The sequence below is a fragment of the Esox lucius genome, chromosome 7, assembly GCF_011004845.1.
Source record: "Esox lucius isolate fEsoLuc1 chromosome 7, fEsoLuc1.pri, whole genome shotgun sequence".
NCBI lineage: Eukaryota > Metazoa > Chordata > Actinopteri > Esociformes > Esocidae > Esox > Esox lucius.
Genome location: NC_047575.1, coordinates 4,349,288 through 4,367,225, shown reverse-complemented (window position 1 = coordinate 4,367,225; position 17,938 = coordinate 4,349,288). Strand labels below are relative to the sequence as shown.

Below are 17,938 nucleotides of genomic sequence, written 5' to 3'. Positions count from 1 at the left end.
ACAAACTCATTGATTATTTATACACAGACACTAATTGAAATTTAAAAAGCCACTGATGTGGGAAATTCACCTTTAATTGCCATTTCCACCTGTGTGTGTCACCTTGTGTCTGTAACAAGGCCAAATATCCAAGGGTATGTAAACTTTTGATAAAGGCCATTTGGTTGTTTTTGTTATCATTATAATTTAATAAAAAGCCAAACAACTGTGATAATGAATGGCTTCATATGATCACTATACTTAAATAAAAGGATAGTGATTTCTGCCAGGGTATGCAAACTTATGAGCACAATATACAGCTCCGGAAAAAATTAAGAGACCACTGCAAAATTCTGTTTCTCTGGTTATACTATTTATAGGTATGTGTTTGAGTAAAATGAACAGTTTTGCTTTATTCTATAAACAACTGACAACATTACTCCCAAATTCCAAATAGAAACAGTGTAATTTAGAGTATTTATTTGTAGAAAATAACTGGTCAAAATAACCAAATAAAGGTGCATTGTTTTCAGACCTCAAATAATGCAAAGAAAACAAATTAATGTTGCTTGTAGGCCTCTCCAGGTCTCCATCTAACCATTAGACGACTAGGTGTTGGGCAAAGCTTAAAATCTGACTCATCAGAGATGACATTACTCCATTCCTCTACGGTCCAGTCCTTATGGTCTTTTGCAAACTTCAGCCTGGCTCTTATTTGCTTCTCATTGATGAAGGGCCCTTTTCTAGCTTTGCACGACTTCAGCCCTGCCGCTAAGAGCCTGTTGCGAACCGTCCTCGCCGTGCACTTCACCCCAGCTGCTGTTTGCTATCATTTTTGTAAGTCACATGATGACATCCTACGGTTGTTGAGTGACATTGGAGTGAGTTGACGGTCATCTCGGTCAGTGGACAGTCGTTTTTGCCCTCTGCCAGTCTGTAGCTTTGTTGTCCCCAATGTCTGTTGCTTGACCTTGTTCTTATGAACCACCATCTTTGACATTTTCAGGATGGAAGCAACCTGACGCTCACTGTATCCCTCTGCCAGTAAAGCCAGAAATGAACCCTTCTTTTTCTCACTCAAGGCTTTTCTTTTCAACTCTTGTCACGCTGAATAGTTATTTATTTTATTTTAATTACCTTTGAGATACTACTTGCACTGTTTTTGCCATCCAGCTGGTTCTATTGCAAGAGGATAGTGATGACCACAGCAGTGGTTTTTATACCTTTCTTTGTTAAATTAGATTTGGTTCAGGTAATCACCTTAATCAGTATCACATTAAGTAAAATGAGGTGTGCTTGTGTTGGAATTTAAAAGACACTGGAATGGAATGGCTGATTTAAGAAAGAGACGCTGATTTAAGAAAAAATAGGAGTGGTCTCTTACTTTTTTCCAGAGCTGTATAATATATATTATATATATTTTAAAGCCATAGGTATTAAATTACTAGAAAAGGCTAATATTGTGTCAAATGTGGCTGCCAGTGACTAGAATGAGGATTTGCATTTCTTTAAATCAAAATTAATTTGGATCATATAGGTCAACTATGTACTATACCTGAAATCCGTTTAGAGCAACGAACAGTCGGAGAATGTCGTTGGTTCCTTCAAAGATACGAAAGATTCGAAGATCCCTCATCACCCTTTCAACACCAGAACCCTAAAGACAGAAAGAGACAGGGCCATATAACTATTGTTGGGGAACCTTCAGTCTTGACTAAAGAACTGCTTAAACTTGCAATCTGGAACTTCCGCTATAATTGTTTTCCCCCCATTTTGGGACGGATGCATAATATGCTGTTTATACATTTACAATTCTCAGTTACCTCAGTTAGCCATAAAATTCACATTTTTAAAGCAAGTTGTTTTGATGACATGCGGAACACATCATTACGTATATGAAATGTAGCCACGTTCCAGGACCCCTTTCGTCTCGATAACACCATTTTCACCACCTGTGTCCAGAATGCATCTTCAAAACCTAGTTTTTGAAGTTTCTCTTTCCAAACTTTTAATGCAACAAGGTATTGGTCAGCTTGTCAAAAGGCACCACACAAAGTGTAAGCAGAACACAGTAAGCACACTGCCAACATGGAAACACCTAGCTGTCTGTTCCAGTGTTTTAAATACATTTTAAATATAGGTCACAGAAATAAAACTATTTGATTTAAGCAGTGAGTGATAAGTAAGAGCAGCATATCGCCAATTTACTCAAGGTGGGGGAAAATAAAAACTATCGATAAAAGTACAAATCATGATTCTGTCACGATTCTGAATCAATTTTCAGATTTAAGAAATCTATTTTTAAATACATTTAAAATTATTAATGTCAACTAGTAGGCAAAATGACTGTCAGTGCTCAATGCTAAAGCACAAATTAGACCAGCTTCACTGAAAGTACTAACCTGTGGGTGCATGAGATTGTTCGTGTACATTTTAGACCACCAACTAACAATATTTAATGTGTCAACTCTTCACATTATCTTTAAGCCTCATTGTAAGAGCTCTTCTCTTCTACTTCTCATCTCTTATTCATTGTGCGCACCACGTATTGTGGAGATCACGCAGATTAACTACCATGTTATTTTGGCCTTCACAAATGATATTCTATTATTCGTCTTCTCTTCTCACTCTCACTAGCGGCATTGAAAATAGTTAACAATTACAATATTGTGACGAAACATGGCTTGTGCTTTGACTCAGTTGATAGATTGATTCAAACTCTGAGCCCCTAATATTTGAATACAACGTTACAAATTCACAGCTTTTTTATTACAAAACAAAAAGACATTAGTTCACATTATTAAAGCATTTTTCTGCTGGTTGGTTATTAATGTAGATTCAACCCTATTGTTAGTCCATGAACTAATTTATTGGATGCCTTATTTTTTATCTTTATAAAAAATGACATCATATTCTTCTCAAAAGTGTTAACTAGAAAGTTGTAGATACCCTGCTTACCTTCCTTAAAAAAAGGAAAATAAGATCAATTTGATATTACATGATGCCTGGTCTGTCAAGGTAGAATTTTACGATTTGGAATTTGGACATAAAATCTCCCCAAATCTTACTGCATACAATGAGGGAAAAAAGTATTGGATCCCCTGCTGATTTTGTACGTTTGCTCTCTTACAAAGAAATTATCAGTCTATAATTTTAATGGTAGGTTTATTTCAACAGTGCAAATGACAACAAAATAATCCATAAAAACACATTCAAAATGTTATAAATTGATTTGCATTTTAATGAGTGAAATAGGTATTCGACCCCTCTGCAAAACATGACTTAGAACTTGGTGCCAAAACCCTTGTTGGCAATCACAGAGGTCAGATGTTTCTTGTAGTTGGCCTCCAGTTTTGCACACATCTCAGGAGGGATTTTGTCCAACTCCTCTTTGGAGATGGCAACTCGAACCTTCATCTCCCCCCACAGATTTTCTATGGGATTAAGGTCTGGAGACTGGCTAGGCTACTCCAGGACCTTAATGTGCTTCTTCTTGTGCCACTCCTTTGTTGCCTTGGTCGTATGTTTTGGGTCATTGTCATGCTGGAATACCCATCCACAACTCATTTTCATTGCCCTGGCTGAGGGAAGGAGGTTCTCACCCAAGATTTGACAATACATGGCCCCGTCCATCGTCCCTTTGATGCGGTGAAGTTTTCCTGTCCCCTTAGCAGAAAAACACCACCAAAGCTTAATGTTTCCACCTCCATGTTTGACTCTGGGGATGGTGTTCTTGGGGTCATAGGCAGCATTCCTCCTCCAAACACAGCGAGTTGAGTTGATGCCAAAGAGCTTGATTTTGGTCTCATCTGACCACAACACTTTCACCCAGTTTTCCTCCGAATCATTCAGATGTTCATTGGCAAACTTCAGATGGGCCTGTACGTGCTTTCTTGAGCAGGGGGACTTTGCGGGCGCTGCAGGATTTCAGTCCTTCAGGGCATAGTGTATTGGTGACTATGGTCCCAGCTGCCTTGAGATCATTGACAAGATTCTCCTGTGTAGTTCTGGGCTGATTCCTCACCGTTCTCATGATTATTGCAACTGCACGAGGTGAGATCTTGCTTGGAGCCTCAGACCGAGGTAGATTGGCGGTTATTTAGTGTTTATTCCATTTGTGAATAATAGCACCAACTGTTGTCACCTTCTCACCAAGCTGCTTGGCGATGGTCTTGTAGCCCATTCCAGCCTTGTGTAGGTCTACAATCTTGTCCCTGACATCCTTGGACCGCTCTTTGATCTCAAACTCTCGCCATGGGCGAGAGTTTGGAATCTGATTGATTGATTGCTTCTGTGGACAGGTGTCTTTTATACAAGTAACAAGCTGAGATTAGGAGCACTCCCTTTAAGAGTGTGCTCCTTATCTCAACTCGTTACCTGTATAAAAGACACCTGAGAGTCAGAAATCTTTCTGATTGAGAGGGGATGAAATACTTATTTCACTCATTAAAATAAATTTTTCCCTCACTGTACATTTCTATAAAAATGGTGGTGGGCTAGTTGAAAGGATATATTTTACCGCAAAACACTGTTGTTTTCCAGTGCATTTTAAATGTTGAACTTGAGGCGATTCAGTTTGGGGGGCGTAGCTAGCAGGCAAACATACTTCAATCAGAACTGGACAGCAATGGGAATCAAATTAAATCCAGAATCTATTTGGGATTGAATCCTAACCCCAATAATCTAAATTGAATCAAATTGTGAGGTCCCTAACGATTCCAACCACAACAAATTACTAGGGTTATAAGTGCTTCTTAGGCGAAATGCAACTTTTATGATCTGGTTATGAATGTAATTGTAGAAAAATATTTTTTTCTGTTGTTATTGCATTGGTTACTAGTTTACCACTGCAATATACCAGGAATAAGGGCTGTATCCAGCCAGGTAAAGAAAGTTAAGAACAACTCCCCATTGGGCCTTATTGGTGAAGTATTACACCGGGATAATCACTCACTCCCAACAACCACCCAGTGGTTCAGACATACCTTCATGAAGCCCATTCCTCCCATCACCTGGATGCACTCATCGGCCACTTCCCAGGCCGCCTCCTACCACACACACAGAGACAAAATGGGTGTCTTCCTGAATATGAGTGCTTAAGAATTCAACATAATGGTTAACAGGTTGGCAGGCAGTGTCAAGGACGTATAAGCAGTAAACGGTAGTGGTACGAATTTGTATCCTGATAATGTTTCAATTTTCTTTTCCATTTGAAACAACACTGTAATGTTCAAATAATTTGTTTTATTTTGCACATCCTATGGCACTTTTACCTTCACCATGAAAATCATTATAACGTATGGATATTTAAAAAACAAGGTCAAATGAAAGGGAATAAGAACATGGGATTTGAACCCTGTATTCTAATTCCTCTTATCAAGGCGTATGCCTAATCATTGGGCCACAAAGTCTTATCCAACATTAGGGGAAAAGACATCTTAACAAACATTAAACAAGTGATATTTCTGACCAGCAGATGTCACTACTGTGCACTGTGATTAAAACCTTTGCTTAGGTAACAACGCATTGACAGCTGTTCTTCAAGGTAGTGACTTACTTGAAATGCGTATTTAACCACATACATTGCTGGTAAACAGCAGGTCAATTCTTCAATATCAAATGATAAAATGTGTCAACTCGGGGGAAAGCCTCTGAACTCAGAATGCTGCGCTGTACTTACAGAGGCAAAGATCTTGCTGATGGCAGCTTCAATGTGGTAATCTTTGGATCCACTGTCCATGTTCCCACTGATCATATAGGCCATGGACTGAAAGAAAGAGAGGAGGATGAGTTGAAAATGAACTGGATGCATACAGCTTCTATGCTACGGCTCCTGTCTGACTGCATATTATTAATAATAATAGTAGTAATAATTTTTTTATATGTCACATTTCATACATGGTACATGGTGTATTTAAACAAGTTTGAAGTAGAAATATGTTTTTTGCATAATCAAGGATTACTAATGGAATGCCCTGAGTGCTTAGGTTCAAGTGCTTAGCTCAAGGACAGATGAACATATTCACTAAGCTCTGAAGCAAAATGGGTGCCAGGCCATCACCTGTAGAGTGCTGCCCATATGTGGTGGTTCAGGTAAGTTGGCTCCCTAATTCTAATTACATTAAATGGGTTTGATTTTATTGAAAAACTTGTATGGTGTAGAAATACAAAGGATTCTTAATTAACAGAAGTCAGTCGTACCTCTGTGACATATTGCAGCATCGCCATGCGGGCCAACTTCTCCTGGATGACTCCGTAGGTGTGGATCTTACTGCCAAACTGGACCCTGTTGGCTGCATGGTCAACCTGAGGGACGGGATGGTAGTAAGAGCAGGAACGCTCTTTGAAGAAAAGCGTTGCCAAAAACCTAAAAAGGGTTCTTAAGCTCTACCCGTGGGAGAACCCTTTGAAGAGCACCAGATAGAACCCTTTTGGTTATAAGAATGAGGACCCAGAATAGGGTTCTAATTGGAACCAACGGGTTTTACATGGAACCAAATGGGTTTTTTCAAAGTGTATTTCCATGGGGACAGCCGAAGGAAAGTTCAATAAACTATTCGGGTGCCTTTGTTCAAAAGTGTGTAGGAAAGTTCCAGAAGAGCACCAATAAAAACAAATCTTAAAACAATGGATGGAATAAAAGATTGAGGCATAGGCAAAATAGATTATAGAGATACACAACACACACACACGCACACAAACAGTTTTACTCACCGCTTGGGAGATGACACCCTTCATGGTTCCTGAGAGGGCGGCTGCCATTCCGAAGCGCCCGTTGTTCAGGATGGACATGGCCACCTTGAAGCCACCGCCCACCTCTCCCAGGACATTTTCGACCGGCACCGGGACGTTGTCAAAGTAAACCTCTGCCGTGTTGGACGCCTTTATTCCCATCTTCTGCTCTGGGGGACCACTGGTGAGAGAGTATTAGTGGAGAGATTAAACATGTACACACCTATACTACTCCCTATTGATTTGTGTACAGACCCAGACAAATGTTTGTACATATATTCAACAGTGTTTCTATAATTTTATTGTTTTCCACATTGTAGATTAGTGAAGATTTTAGTGAAGGGCAATCTGACCAAGGAGAGTGATTGAGTGGTGTATTAGTTAACCTGGACTCCACAATCACCCGACCTCACCCCAATTGGTGCTTTGGGATGAATTGGACAGCAAAGTGAAGGAAAAGCTGCCAACAATTTCTCAGCATGTGTGGAACTCCTTCAAAGACTGTTGGAAAAGCATTCTAGGTGACTACCTCATTAAGCTGGTTGTGAGAATGCAAAGAGTGTGCAAAGCTGTCATCAAGGCAAAGGGTGGCTACTTAGAAGTATACAACATCTAAATGTATTTTGATTTGTTTAACACTGTTTTGGTTACTACATGATTCCATGTGTGAATTCATAGTTTTGATGTCTTCATTATTATTCTACAATCTGGAAAATAGCAAAAATAAAGAAATACCTTTGAATGAGTAGATGTGTCCAAACCTTTGACTGGTACTGTACGCAACAGAATATTTCTTAATGTAAAAAAGGAATAAAAAATGTTTAACAAAAACATACTAAAATTTTGGCTAAAACATTTGGGATATCAAATCTGTGTGTTAACTTATAGCAGTGTTATTCAATTCCAATTGTCAGGTACACCCAACAATTTTGTTTAAATAATCATTGAATACTCAATGGGTTGAATCAGGGGACTTGGCACAGAGATATATGCAGAGTATCATGTATAGAAAAAGCTGCCAGTAAAGTAAATTAGAATGTTTATTCCTAAGTGAACTGCTCTCCAATTCAAGGTTCCTCTCCATACGCTGTCCCATTTCAGAACTGTCCTCCTATCCCTTCTCTTACATACCCCTCCCTTCCCAATCCATCCACCCATCTATGACTCACTGTGTCACCCCCCCAAAGCTCCTCTCAACAATGAAGGCTGTGATCTTGTCCTTCATCTCTCCTGTCTTCTCATCCTTTATGGGCATCTTGGCGAACACAGTGAAGATCTCAGCCAGGCCTCCATTACTGACAGGAACAGAAAGAAAGAATGTCAAAAAAAATACAGCTACACTGTGTAAAACACAGTTTGGGTCAATTTGAATGGAAGGCTATAAATACAGGAAGCAACTTCAATAATGTATCTTATTAAAGGGCCAGTAAACAAAAAAGTGTGCCTCTACACACATTTCAGGCGATGCTAAGGGCACTTAATACTCTATACTATTAATATGAATAACACTTTAATGAATAACACTGCACATTACTAGGTAATTAGCTATGCAAAAAGACAAGGACATATACTGAACTTCATCAATCTATCTATTGATGACAAAAATGTAGCAGCACACTGGACTGGTCGCCTTAACATTTTTTGCACGCTTGTCTGCCTTGACATGACTCTACAATGATAATCAATTTCTTGACTCCTGGGTTTTTTGGAAAACTCTCAATTGAATTTTTTATATAATACAAGATATCCCTAGTATCGGGAGAATAATACAATGAGAAAATGTTATCATTGGTGAGCAACATCGCTCTACATTTACAAGCGGATGTTACAATCCCGCCTCGAAAAATGTATTCCTTGCATTGGTTAGAGTGGAACGTTTTTTTGGACCTTTAAGAACCTTGGAAATAAATCGATTATACTTTACTAGTTTATTGAGAAGTCATAGAAAATCTATACTGCTTTTTTATTCTCTAAATTTGAAATGTCAGGTTACTTCCAGAAATGTTCTCGTACCCTTGTACACAAAGAGTCAATAAGCCACACAAAATGTGAAAAAAGTACTCAAAGTAGACCAGAGCGGTCAGTGAACAATATTGTCCTCTTCTACAACCATTCCTCACGTTTATGGTATTCCTGCAGTACCTGATCCAGATCTTGCCTCCGTTGAGGAGGTAGTGCTTTCCACAGGGGGAGAGGGTAGCTGTGGTCCTGATGGAGGCCGCATCAGAGCCGCTGGAAGGCTCCGTCAGGCAGAACGCGGCCAGAGTCTCACCTACGGCAAAAGGTGGAAGAACCATAGAAGAACAATATAACATAATTTAGTATTATTTTTATATAGTATAATCAATAGTATATTGTCTTGTCTATAACTGCTCTGTAATGTTGGGTTTTAATGTTTTACCCAGGCAAGATTAGCTGCTGCTTATGCAATAACTGATGAAGAACCTAATCAACTAATATTACCTGAGGCCAGTTTGGGCAGGTACTTCTCCTTCTGGGCAGAGTTACCAAATAAGAGGATTCCCTTGAAACCGATGGACTGGTGGGCACCCAGGGTAATGCCAACCCCCAGGTCGTGCTTTCCCACTATCTCCACCAGCCTAGCATACTGTTCAACAAGATCATCGAAAACATTGGTGAACTTACAATAATGCCCACTGCACTCTACCAGTCAAGAGGACACAAAGATTAGAAAACATTTGTGTTTAGGCAAAATATGGATCTAGATTTTCTGATGTTGGGCAGTTTTTTTTCTTAATTCTTTCCTCTTACTAGCACTCTGGTACGTGTTTATTTTTGTCTCATCAAATAGCCAACAAGGTGAACCAGGTGTGCTAGCTCTAGAACAGTACAGGGAACAGATGGGGAGGTTTAAGAAGTACTGGTCTAACACATGACTAAACTCTGTCTAATGGTATCAACTTTTACTAACAGTGCCTACAACAAGAACACCAATCCATCCTCGCTGCCTGCTGCATTGGAATATGTCATGTAACCTCTATCGGTCACACTACCGGCTCACCTGAGTTTTTCATTGGGATCGTCTAAACGTGTTTTTGTATAGAGGAAGGTGTATGTTCTTACTTGTGTGTTGGTGAGCCCAACACCACCCAGGTCAGTGGGGACTTGCAGGCCAAAGGCCCCCATCTCCTTCAGGCCCTCCATGGTGCTGTCCTCCACCTTCTCCAGAGAGTCATTCTTCATTGGGTCGTTTACCTCCTACAGCGCACCACATGGATGATACATTCATTGTACAGCACCCACCAGCCAAAAACATAGCAATCATAACCAGGGTCATGTTCAGTCGGCATGAAATGAAAGATAACAATCCAAAACGGGGAGATACAATCCAACAAAGAACTCTAGTTTTCAGTGGTAAAATGTTTTGCAATTGTGTTCCCTAATAAACATGACCCTAAAATCTAATCTAATAAGCAGTGAAGAAAATTAACACAAATACACAGAGGAAACAATGTTAAAAATAAAACATACATTGGTCAGATTTATTTTTAATTTACCTCAAAGAATTTAGAGATGGGCGGGACTAACTCTTGAAGGAACTGGGTCTGTTCTTCATTCAGCACTAGAAAACAGAAACAAGCACTCAAATACAGACATTTCAATTACACTAAAACAAATGAAACAGTCAAAGGTGTGTGTTTTATTTTACAGAGGACTTATGCATTTAAAGTCGTCTGGAGGAGCCCACCTGAGGGGAATGGGAAGACCTGTGAGGGGTTGATCTGGCCCTTGAACATGTTGACGGCAAAAGACTGCGACTCCTTCAAAACAAACACAGAGTGAGCTTTCCAGACCAAAGTGCACCTTAGCAAAGACTCTCAATCTTTAACATTTAAACACAGACACCCAACCTACATCTAGTATACAACATCTGTAAGCAGTACTTTATAGGGTGAAAGGTTGACCTGTCGTTTGGACTTAAATTAGTCTCCTGTTCTTACCATACTCTGGGCCTTTTTGGCAGTGGATGCCTTTGTTGACGTGGTGCTGCCAATAACCTGCTTGTCCAGCACTGCCTGTTTAAAAGAAGAAAAGTCAAACCATCACAGAGAATGAAGCAGAGGGATTACAGCATAGAAAGAGAATCTCATTTGAGTTAGTTCGAATATGATGGACAGATGTAACTCAATTTAAAGATCCAATTGAAAAGTGATATAAGCAAGAATAAAGGAGGTACGGAGTTAGACCAAGTCAGCAGATGAACAGAGCATGACCTTGCTCCTCTACACAAGGATTCAGGGTTAGTAGAAAAACAAAACTGTAGTGGGAAAAATCTGAAACGTGTAAATGTAACCATATAGAGACAGCTATGTGACTTTAGAAAGCCTATATTTTCACTAACAGCGTTAAATTCCTAGACTGACAATTTACATTCGTAATTTGGCTGATGCTCTTATCCAAAGCAACTTACATACATGGTTGTTTGCATGCATTTAGTACCTATAACACTTATTTTCATTTATTTATGTTACAGAGGGGACAGTGAATGTATGAGGTATAAAGCTGAGGAGTATTAGGAAAATAAAGGAGGTATTTCATTGGGATCGTCTAGGGTTATGGAGCCAGGTCACCAAGGTTAACATCCTCAACATAAACAGACAGGACACCCATTTAAAATCCCATCTGAGACAGCAGTGGAATTTGTCTCGGATCGGATGTTATTTGATATTTAGTCCAACGAGAAGATTCCCCCATTAGGTCTTTCTAACACCACTTCCAACAGAATCTGGTCTTAACCAGGAACCCACAATGATTAGCTTCAGATGCAAGTCAGCAATGGGATGCAGGGTGCTATGCTGCTGGCCGGTATGTGACAACATGCTGGCTATTATTTTCTATCACTGAATGAAAATAGAACTCAAATAGCGCCACATCTTCCACCACCTTTAACCTACATTGGTGTCACGTGGGTACAGTCTGAACTTTCCCCTAATTCTTCATTCCACAACTTATTTTAATGCTAATTTAATATCATATAAGCTAGGTTCCGATGGAAACAAATACATATGTTATCTCTTTTAATACAATGTAATTCATTAAAGAGTAGGTAACACATTTTCTGGAATACAGAAGCTAACTTTGGTAGTCTCCTTGCTTATTAACCCAACCTTTATAGAGACAGGCAGCAATCTAATTTTGAAGGATTTCTGTCAGGTTTCCAATAATTTGCTGTTAAAGGAGCTTAAAGATAAGGGATTTAATGACAATTCAAATTAAATACACTTACCTCTGCAGCCTGAGAAGCATTTAGGCGGACATTGTGAGCAACAGCAGCTCCGATCTGAGTCCTACATGTATAGAATAAATCCATGTAATCATTCAACGTAGGGTACACAAAATCAAAAAAGTTATTTCCTCACTAAAACTATAATAACTTACCCAGGAAAAGAAGGGGTTATCCGAAGTGCTGTGCACAAAGCAGGAGTCAACCTCACTTTGCCCAAAAGCATTTTGAAAGACCGGATTTACTTTCTAAACAAAATATTTTAGAAGAGTTCTGTTTGCTATTATAACCAAAAAAAGCGCACAATTTGGAATTCCTGAACCTTTTGAGTCCTAATATGTTTCAAGCAGTAAGGAAACGTTGACAGTGGCTTTAGCATTCATGTACCGCAGTTACGTAGCCCAGTAAAATATGTACCGAAGAAAATTAGCAGCACATAGAAATTAGTATTCTAGAACAATCAGTTGCCAGTATAGACAGGGGCACAATTTGAAATGTACGGATTGTTTGGTTTAAGAAAATCTATGTCACCGACAAAAAGCGTAAACAACACAAGCACTTCAAGTCGCTTCAGGTTACCAGAAAAAGAACCACGGAAGTGTAGGGGGAAAAGACCGTTTTGACGTTGTGGGAATTGTAGTTTTAAATGAGCAACATTTAAGATTTGTACTGTACTACCAGCATAAAAACAAGCAAAATGTAAAGTAATGTTTCGAATAATATTTTTCTACTAAATGTATCTGAGTGACTAACATATTCCCCATTTAAGATTTATTGCTGGTCCGTTTATCAATTAACAATTGCCATCTCCATACTCTTTAGACACTCGCATTACTATTCTTCCCGCCCTAAACCACCCTGGCCTAGCTATTATTATACCGGTCTTGTTTGGTAAGGGAAGACAAGGAGGAGATGTGTTATTGTTAAGCATTCACATCTATGTGAGAATGCTGTTCATATACAAGGTCATCCCCTCTAGGCTGGTCAACAAACTCCATGACCTAGGAATCAGCTCCTCTTTCTGCAACTGGACTTTGGACTTCCTAAATAACAGACCTGTCAGTCAGGTTAAACAACTTCTCCTCCACCCTGATCCTAAACACTGGTGTTACACAAGGCTGCATGCTGAGCCCCCTCCTATACTCCCTTTTCACCTACAACTGCGTTCCTGTACACAGTTCCAACATCGTCAAGTTTGCAGACGACACCACGTTGGTAGGCCTGATCAGTGACACTGACGAGTCAGCTTACAGGGAGGTCTGAAGAAGACCTTCCTATCTTCCAAAATCCTTGTGAACTTTTACCGCTGCACAATCGAAAGCATTCACATTGTGGTTTGGCAGATGCTCCATGGCCGATCGGAAGGCCCTGTAACGGGTGGTGAAAACCGCCTAGCAGATCACTGGTGACCAGCTCCCAGTCATTGTAGACCTCCAGCACATCAGCTTTTCTCTCGAACTGCATTGTGTGATTGTTTGAGTTTGCAGATTGTTGACTTGCTGTACGATGCCTGCTGTTATATACCTGGCTACCTGCCAAACTTTTTCGAATTTGCTCAATATTAACTAATTGGTCAAAATTCTATTTTAAGAGTTTTACCTACGCAATATTTTTTATCTGTTGACCTCTTACCCAACTTTACTACACCGGGACTCTTTTTGGACATAATTAACGGAACTACTCACCCCTGAACACCCGAAGCTAAGTATCATCACAATGCCTTATCACTGTAATTGTTACTGTAATTGTTGTAGCAACAACACGGAGGAGAACTATCGTCTTCAGTTAAAGATAGCAGAGTTAGAGGCTCGGCTTCTGACGCAAATGTCAGGCATGGATTATGCTAGTGTAGAAATAGAAAAAACTGCGTCAGTGCCACCAGGAAGAAACGATAGTTTTGTTAGCCCCCGGCACAGCTCCTGCAGCCGGGCAATAACTTTATCTTGGTCACTGGGAAGAAATGCCGTCGACCAGTTAACCCTGAATCGTTGCTAAAACCAACTGAGACTTTCAACAGGTTTTCCCGACTGGAGTCAGAGTCAAGACCCGAGCCGTCTTCGGAGGGGAATGATCGGTAGGCATGTTCTACCGGTGGCCTTGAAAAACTAAAAACTTTAGTCATCGGTGATTCCATTACACGTAGTATTAGATTAAAATATCAGCCGGCGATCGTACACTGTTTACCGGGGGGCAGAGTCACCGACGTAGCCGCAAATCTGGGGTTGATGCTAGCGATATAGTAAGAGTAGAGATATTGTTATTCGCGTTGGCACCAACGACGTTAGGATGAAACAGTCAGAGGTTACGAAGCAGAACATAGCATCAGCGTGTAAACTAGCTAGAAATTTGTGTCGGCATCAAGTATAATTGTCTCTGGCCCCCTCACAGCTAGGTGGTGACGAGTTCTACGGCAGACTTGCGCAACTCAATCGCTGGCTGAAAACGGAGTTCTGGATGTCTCAGGAGGTAGAGTTTGTAGATAACTGGCTTTCTTTTTGGGACTCTCCCAGAAATAGGGCCAGGCCTGATCTGCTGAGGAGCGACGGACTCCATCCTAGCTGGAGTGGTGCTCTTCTTTTATCTAGGAACATTGACAGGCGTCTCACTCCTTTAGCCCTAACATGAGATAGGTGCAGGTCAGGCTGCAGGCTGTTAGCCAGCATTCTAGCATAGTGGAGTAGTTAGTACAGCTTTACCTATTGCCACTGTGACTCGTTCCAGGCTGCGAAAAGTTAAACAAGGTAGTGCTAACAAAAACAACCTTATTAAGATTATTAAGCCTTCCTCCACCTCGGTCACAAATAAAAATGACGGTATCACTTCGCATCTCAAAATGGTACTCCTAAATGTTAGATCCCTTGCTCCAAAGGCAGTTGCAGTAAATTAATTAATCTCTGATCATAAACAAGATGTTACTGGTTTATGTGAAACGTGGCTAAAGCCTAATGAATTCACTGCCTTAAATGAGGCCTCTCTTCCTGGTTATACTAGTGATCATATCCCTCGTGCATCCCGAAAAGGAGGGGGTGTTGCTAATATTTATGACAGTAAATATACATTTACTCTCAAACATATCACTGAGTTTCATTTTTTTGAAGTTTTACTCATGAAAGTTAACAAGGCCGATAAATCGTTTTACATAGCTACTATTTATAGGCCGCCCGGGCCATACACAAATATGTTCCTCAATGAGTTTCCAGAATTCTTGTTTAACCTTGTAGTCATGGCAGATAGTATTCAAATTTTTGGCGATTTCAATATTCATATGGAAAAGTCCAATGATCCTCTTCAAAAAGCCTTTGAAGCCATAATTGACACAATGGGTTTCATCTAACATCTCAGGTCCAACACATTGCCACAATCACACCTTAGATTTAGTCCTGTCACGAGAAATAGATATTGTAGATCTAATAATTTCCCCCCAAAATCCTGGATTATCGGATCACTGTCTTATTACATTTACCGTTAAAACAAGAAATCCACTTGCTCCGCAAACAATGAGTTTCAAAAGCCGTACTATAAATTCTCGGACTACAAATAAATTCCTTGATATTCTTACAAGTTCGCTCATTAATGACAGAGTAAATAAATCTGTAAACGATCAAATCGAGGATCTAAACTCAATACTGCGAAATAGATAGACACAGTTGCACCACTAAAAACAAAAGAAGTACGCAACAAGAAACTTGCTCCCTGGTACACAGACAATACTAGAGCACTTAAACAAGCCTCCAGAAAATTGGAGCGAAAGTGGCGCTCCACCAAGTTGGAAGTATTCAGACTAGCCTGGATAGACGGTACACTACAATACCGAAAATCACTCTCGTATGCTCGATCATCTTATTTCTCCAACCTGATTGAGGTGAATAAAAACAATAAAACATTTATCTTTGATACAGTTGCAAAGTTAACAAAAAAGCAAAGCTTAGCAAGTGAAGTGGGTCTTCACTTTAGTTGTAATGAATACATGAACTACTTTGATGAAAAGATCATCACCAGTAGAAAACAAATAACTGACTCCTCCTTAAATAGTTATGGTCCTCAAAATCTCAGTTGACCTAAAAATGTTTTTTATACCGTATCGCTCGACACATTCACTAAATTTTTAATGAGTTCTAAACCCACAAACTGTCAGCTAGACCCAATATCAACAAAATTACTTAAGGTGCTATTTCCTGTGCTAATGTTGAACATAATAAATTGCTCCCTTTACTCCGGATGTGTACCAAACTCACTAAAAATAGCGGAAATTACGCCTCTTCTAAATAAATGTAATCTGGATCCCGACATATTAAACAATTATTGGCCAATATCGAACCTCCCATTCCTCTCAAAAATCTTAGAAAAATGTGTTTCCCAACAACTGAATGCCTTCTTAAAGACAAATAACATTTATGAAATACTCCAGTCCGGTTTCAGATCACATCATAGTGCTGAGACTGTACTCGTGAAGGTAACAAATGGCCTCAGACAAAGGTTCCACATCCGTCCTGTTGCTTCTTGACCTTAGTGCTGCTTTTGACACTATTGATCACTCCCTTCTCTTAGAGAGACTGGAAACCCATATTGGGCTACGTGGACATGTTCTAGCCTGGTTTAAATCTTATTTATCTGAAAGATATCAGTTTGTTAGTGTTGATGGCATATCCTCTGACAAGTCAAAGGTATGTTTTGGTGTTCCTCAAGGTTCGGTTCTGGGCCCATTATTGTTCTCACTATATATGCTGCCTCTAGGTAATGTAATCCGGAATCACAATGTCAACTTTCACTGTTATGCTGATGACACACAGTTATATATTTCAATGAAGCGTGGAGAAGCCCCAAAATTAGCTACTTTGGAAGCATGCGTTTCAGATATTAGGAAGTGGATGACTGAAAATGTCTTGCTTTTAAACTCAAGAAAAACAGAAATGCTCTTTTTAGGACCCAAGAAACAGTGTTGTTAGCAGATCTCACTGTGAACCTCGACGGCTGCATGGTCGTATCACAAAAAACTGTAAAAAACCTCTGCGTTACCCTTGACCCTGACCTCTCCTTTGAAGAACATATAAAATATGTCTCAAGAGTTGCTTATTTTCATCTTCGAAACATTGCAAAAATTAGAAACTTTCTATCAAAAACTGATGCAGAAAAATTAATCCATGCTTTCGTTACTTCTAGACTAGATTACTGCAATGCTCTTCTCTCTGGTTATCCAGACAAATTAATAAATAAACTTCAATAAGTGCTGCACACGGCTGCTAGAATCCTAACTAGAACAAAACATTTTGAACACATTAATCCTGAACTAGCACCCTTACACTGGCTGCCTGTTAGGGTTAGGGCTGATTTTAAGGTTTTACTCTTAACCTATAAATCAATACATGGACTTGCTCCTACTTACCTTGCTGAAATGATCCAGCCATACATACGTACACGTAACCTACGATCCCAAGATGCAGGCCTTTTCATTTTACCTAGAATTTCTAAACAAACAGCTGGCGGCAGGTCCTTTTCTCATAGAGCTCCACTACTGTGGAATCATCTGCCAATTAAGGTTAGAAATGCAAACTCAGTGCAAACTTTCAAGTGTCTACTAAAAACTCATCTCTACAGCACGGTTTATGATTAGGTGTAGCCTGGCCCGGGGGCATGAAGGTGACCAGTAGGCTTGATACTGTCCACCCTTGCGGTCTTGCCAGGTGGGCTCTCGTCGCCACTGGGAAGCCCTCCCTCCAATGCCTTTCGGGGGAAGAGTCACTGGCTTGTTGTTGACTCTCTGTTGACGCACTTGTGCAATTGGGCTGTATGCCGCTAGCAATACTCGGCCCTCATTCAGGGGGGTTGCGGTTGGTGGGTGTCCCTTTGGTTGATGCCTGGCAATGTGGGTGGATTGATTTCCTGCCTGTTGGGCCCTGTCCGGGGCCTCCCCCGGGTAGGGCCACAGTGTTGTCGGACCCCCCCATCTCAGTTCCAAGGTGATACACTGCTATATTATTGTGC

At 40.1% G+C, this 17,938-nt stretch overlaps 1 protein-coding gene across 1 annotated transcript in view; it reads right to left on the bottom strand.

The window, feature by feature from the left end:
• Nucleotides 1-12,554, bottom strand: part of acadvl (acyl-CoA dehydrogenase very long chain) — a 28,894-nt gene extending 16,340 nt beyond the window's left edge. The window contains exons 1-14 of the mRNA XM_010870414.4: nt 12,112-12,554; nt 11,960-12,020; nt 10,674-10,748; nt 10,421-10,493; nt 10,230-10,294; nt 9,796-9,930; nt 9,175-9,319; nt 8,854-8,983; nt 7,881-8,006; nt 6,694-6,892; nt 6,181-6,285; nt 5,660-5,746; nt 4,965-5,027; nt 1,535-1,636 (exon numbers count right to left, since the gene is read on the bottom strand). Coding sequence (XP_010868716.2) covers nt 1,535-1,636; nt 4,965-5,027; nt 5,660-5,746; nt 6,181-6,285; nt 6,694-6,892; nt 7,881-8,006; nt 8,854-8,983; nt 9,175-9,319; nt 9,796-9,930; nt 10,230-10,294; nt 10,421-10,493; nt 10,674-10,748; nt 11,960-12,020; nt 12,112-12,182 — 1,437 coding nt within the window. The 5' untranslated portion in view covers nt 12,183-12,554. The remainder of the gene's footprint in view (nt 1-1,534; nt 1,637-4,964; nt 5,028-5,659; nt 5,747-6,180; nt 6,286-6,693; nt 6,893-7,880; nt 8,007-8,853; nt 8,984-9,174; nt 9,320-9,795; nt 9,931-10,229; nt 10,295-10,420; nt 10,494-10,673; nt 10,749-11,959; nt 12,021-12,111) is intronic.
• Nucleotides 12,555-17,938: the final 5,384 nt, after the last annotated feature.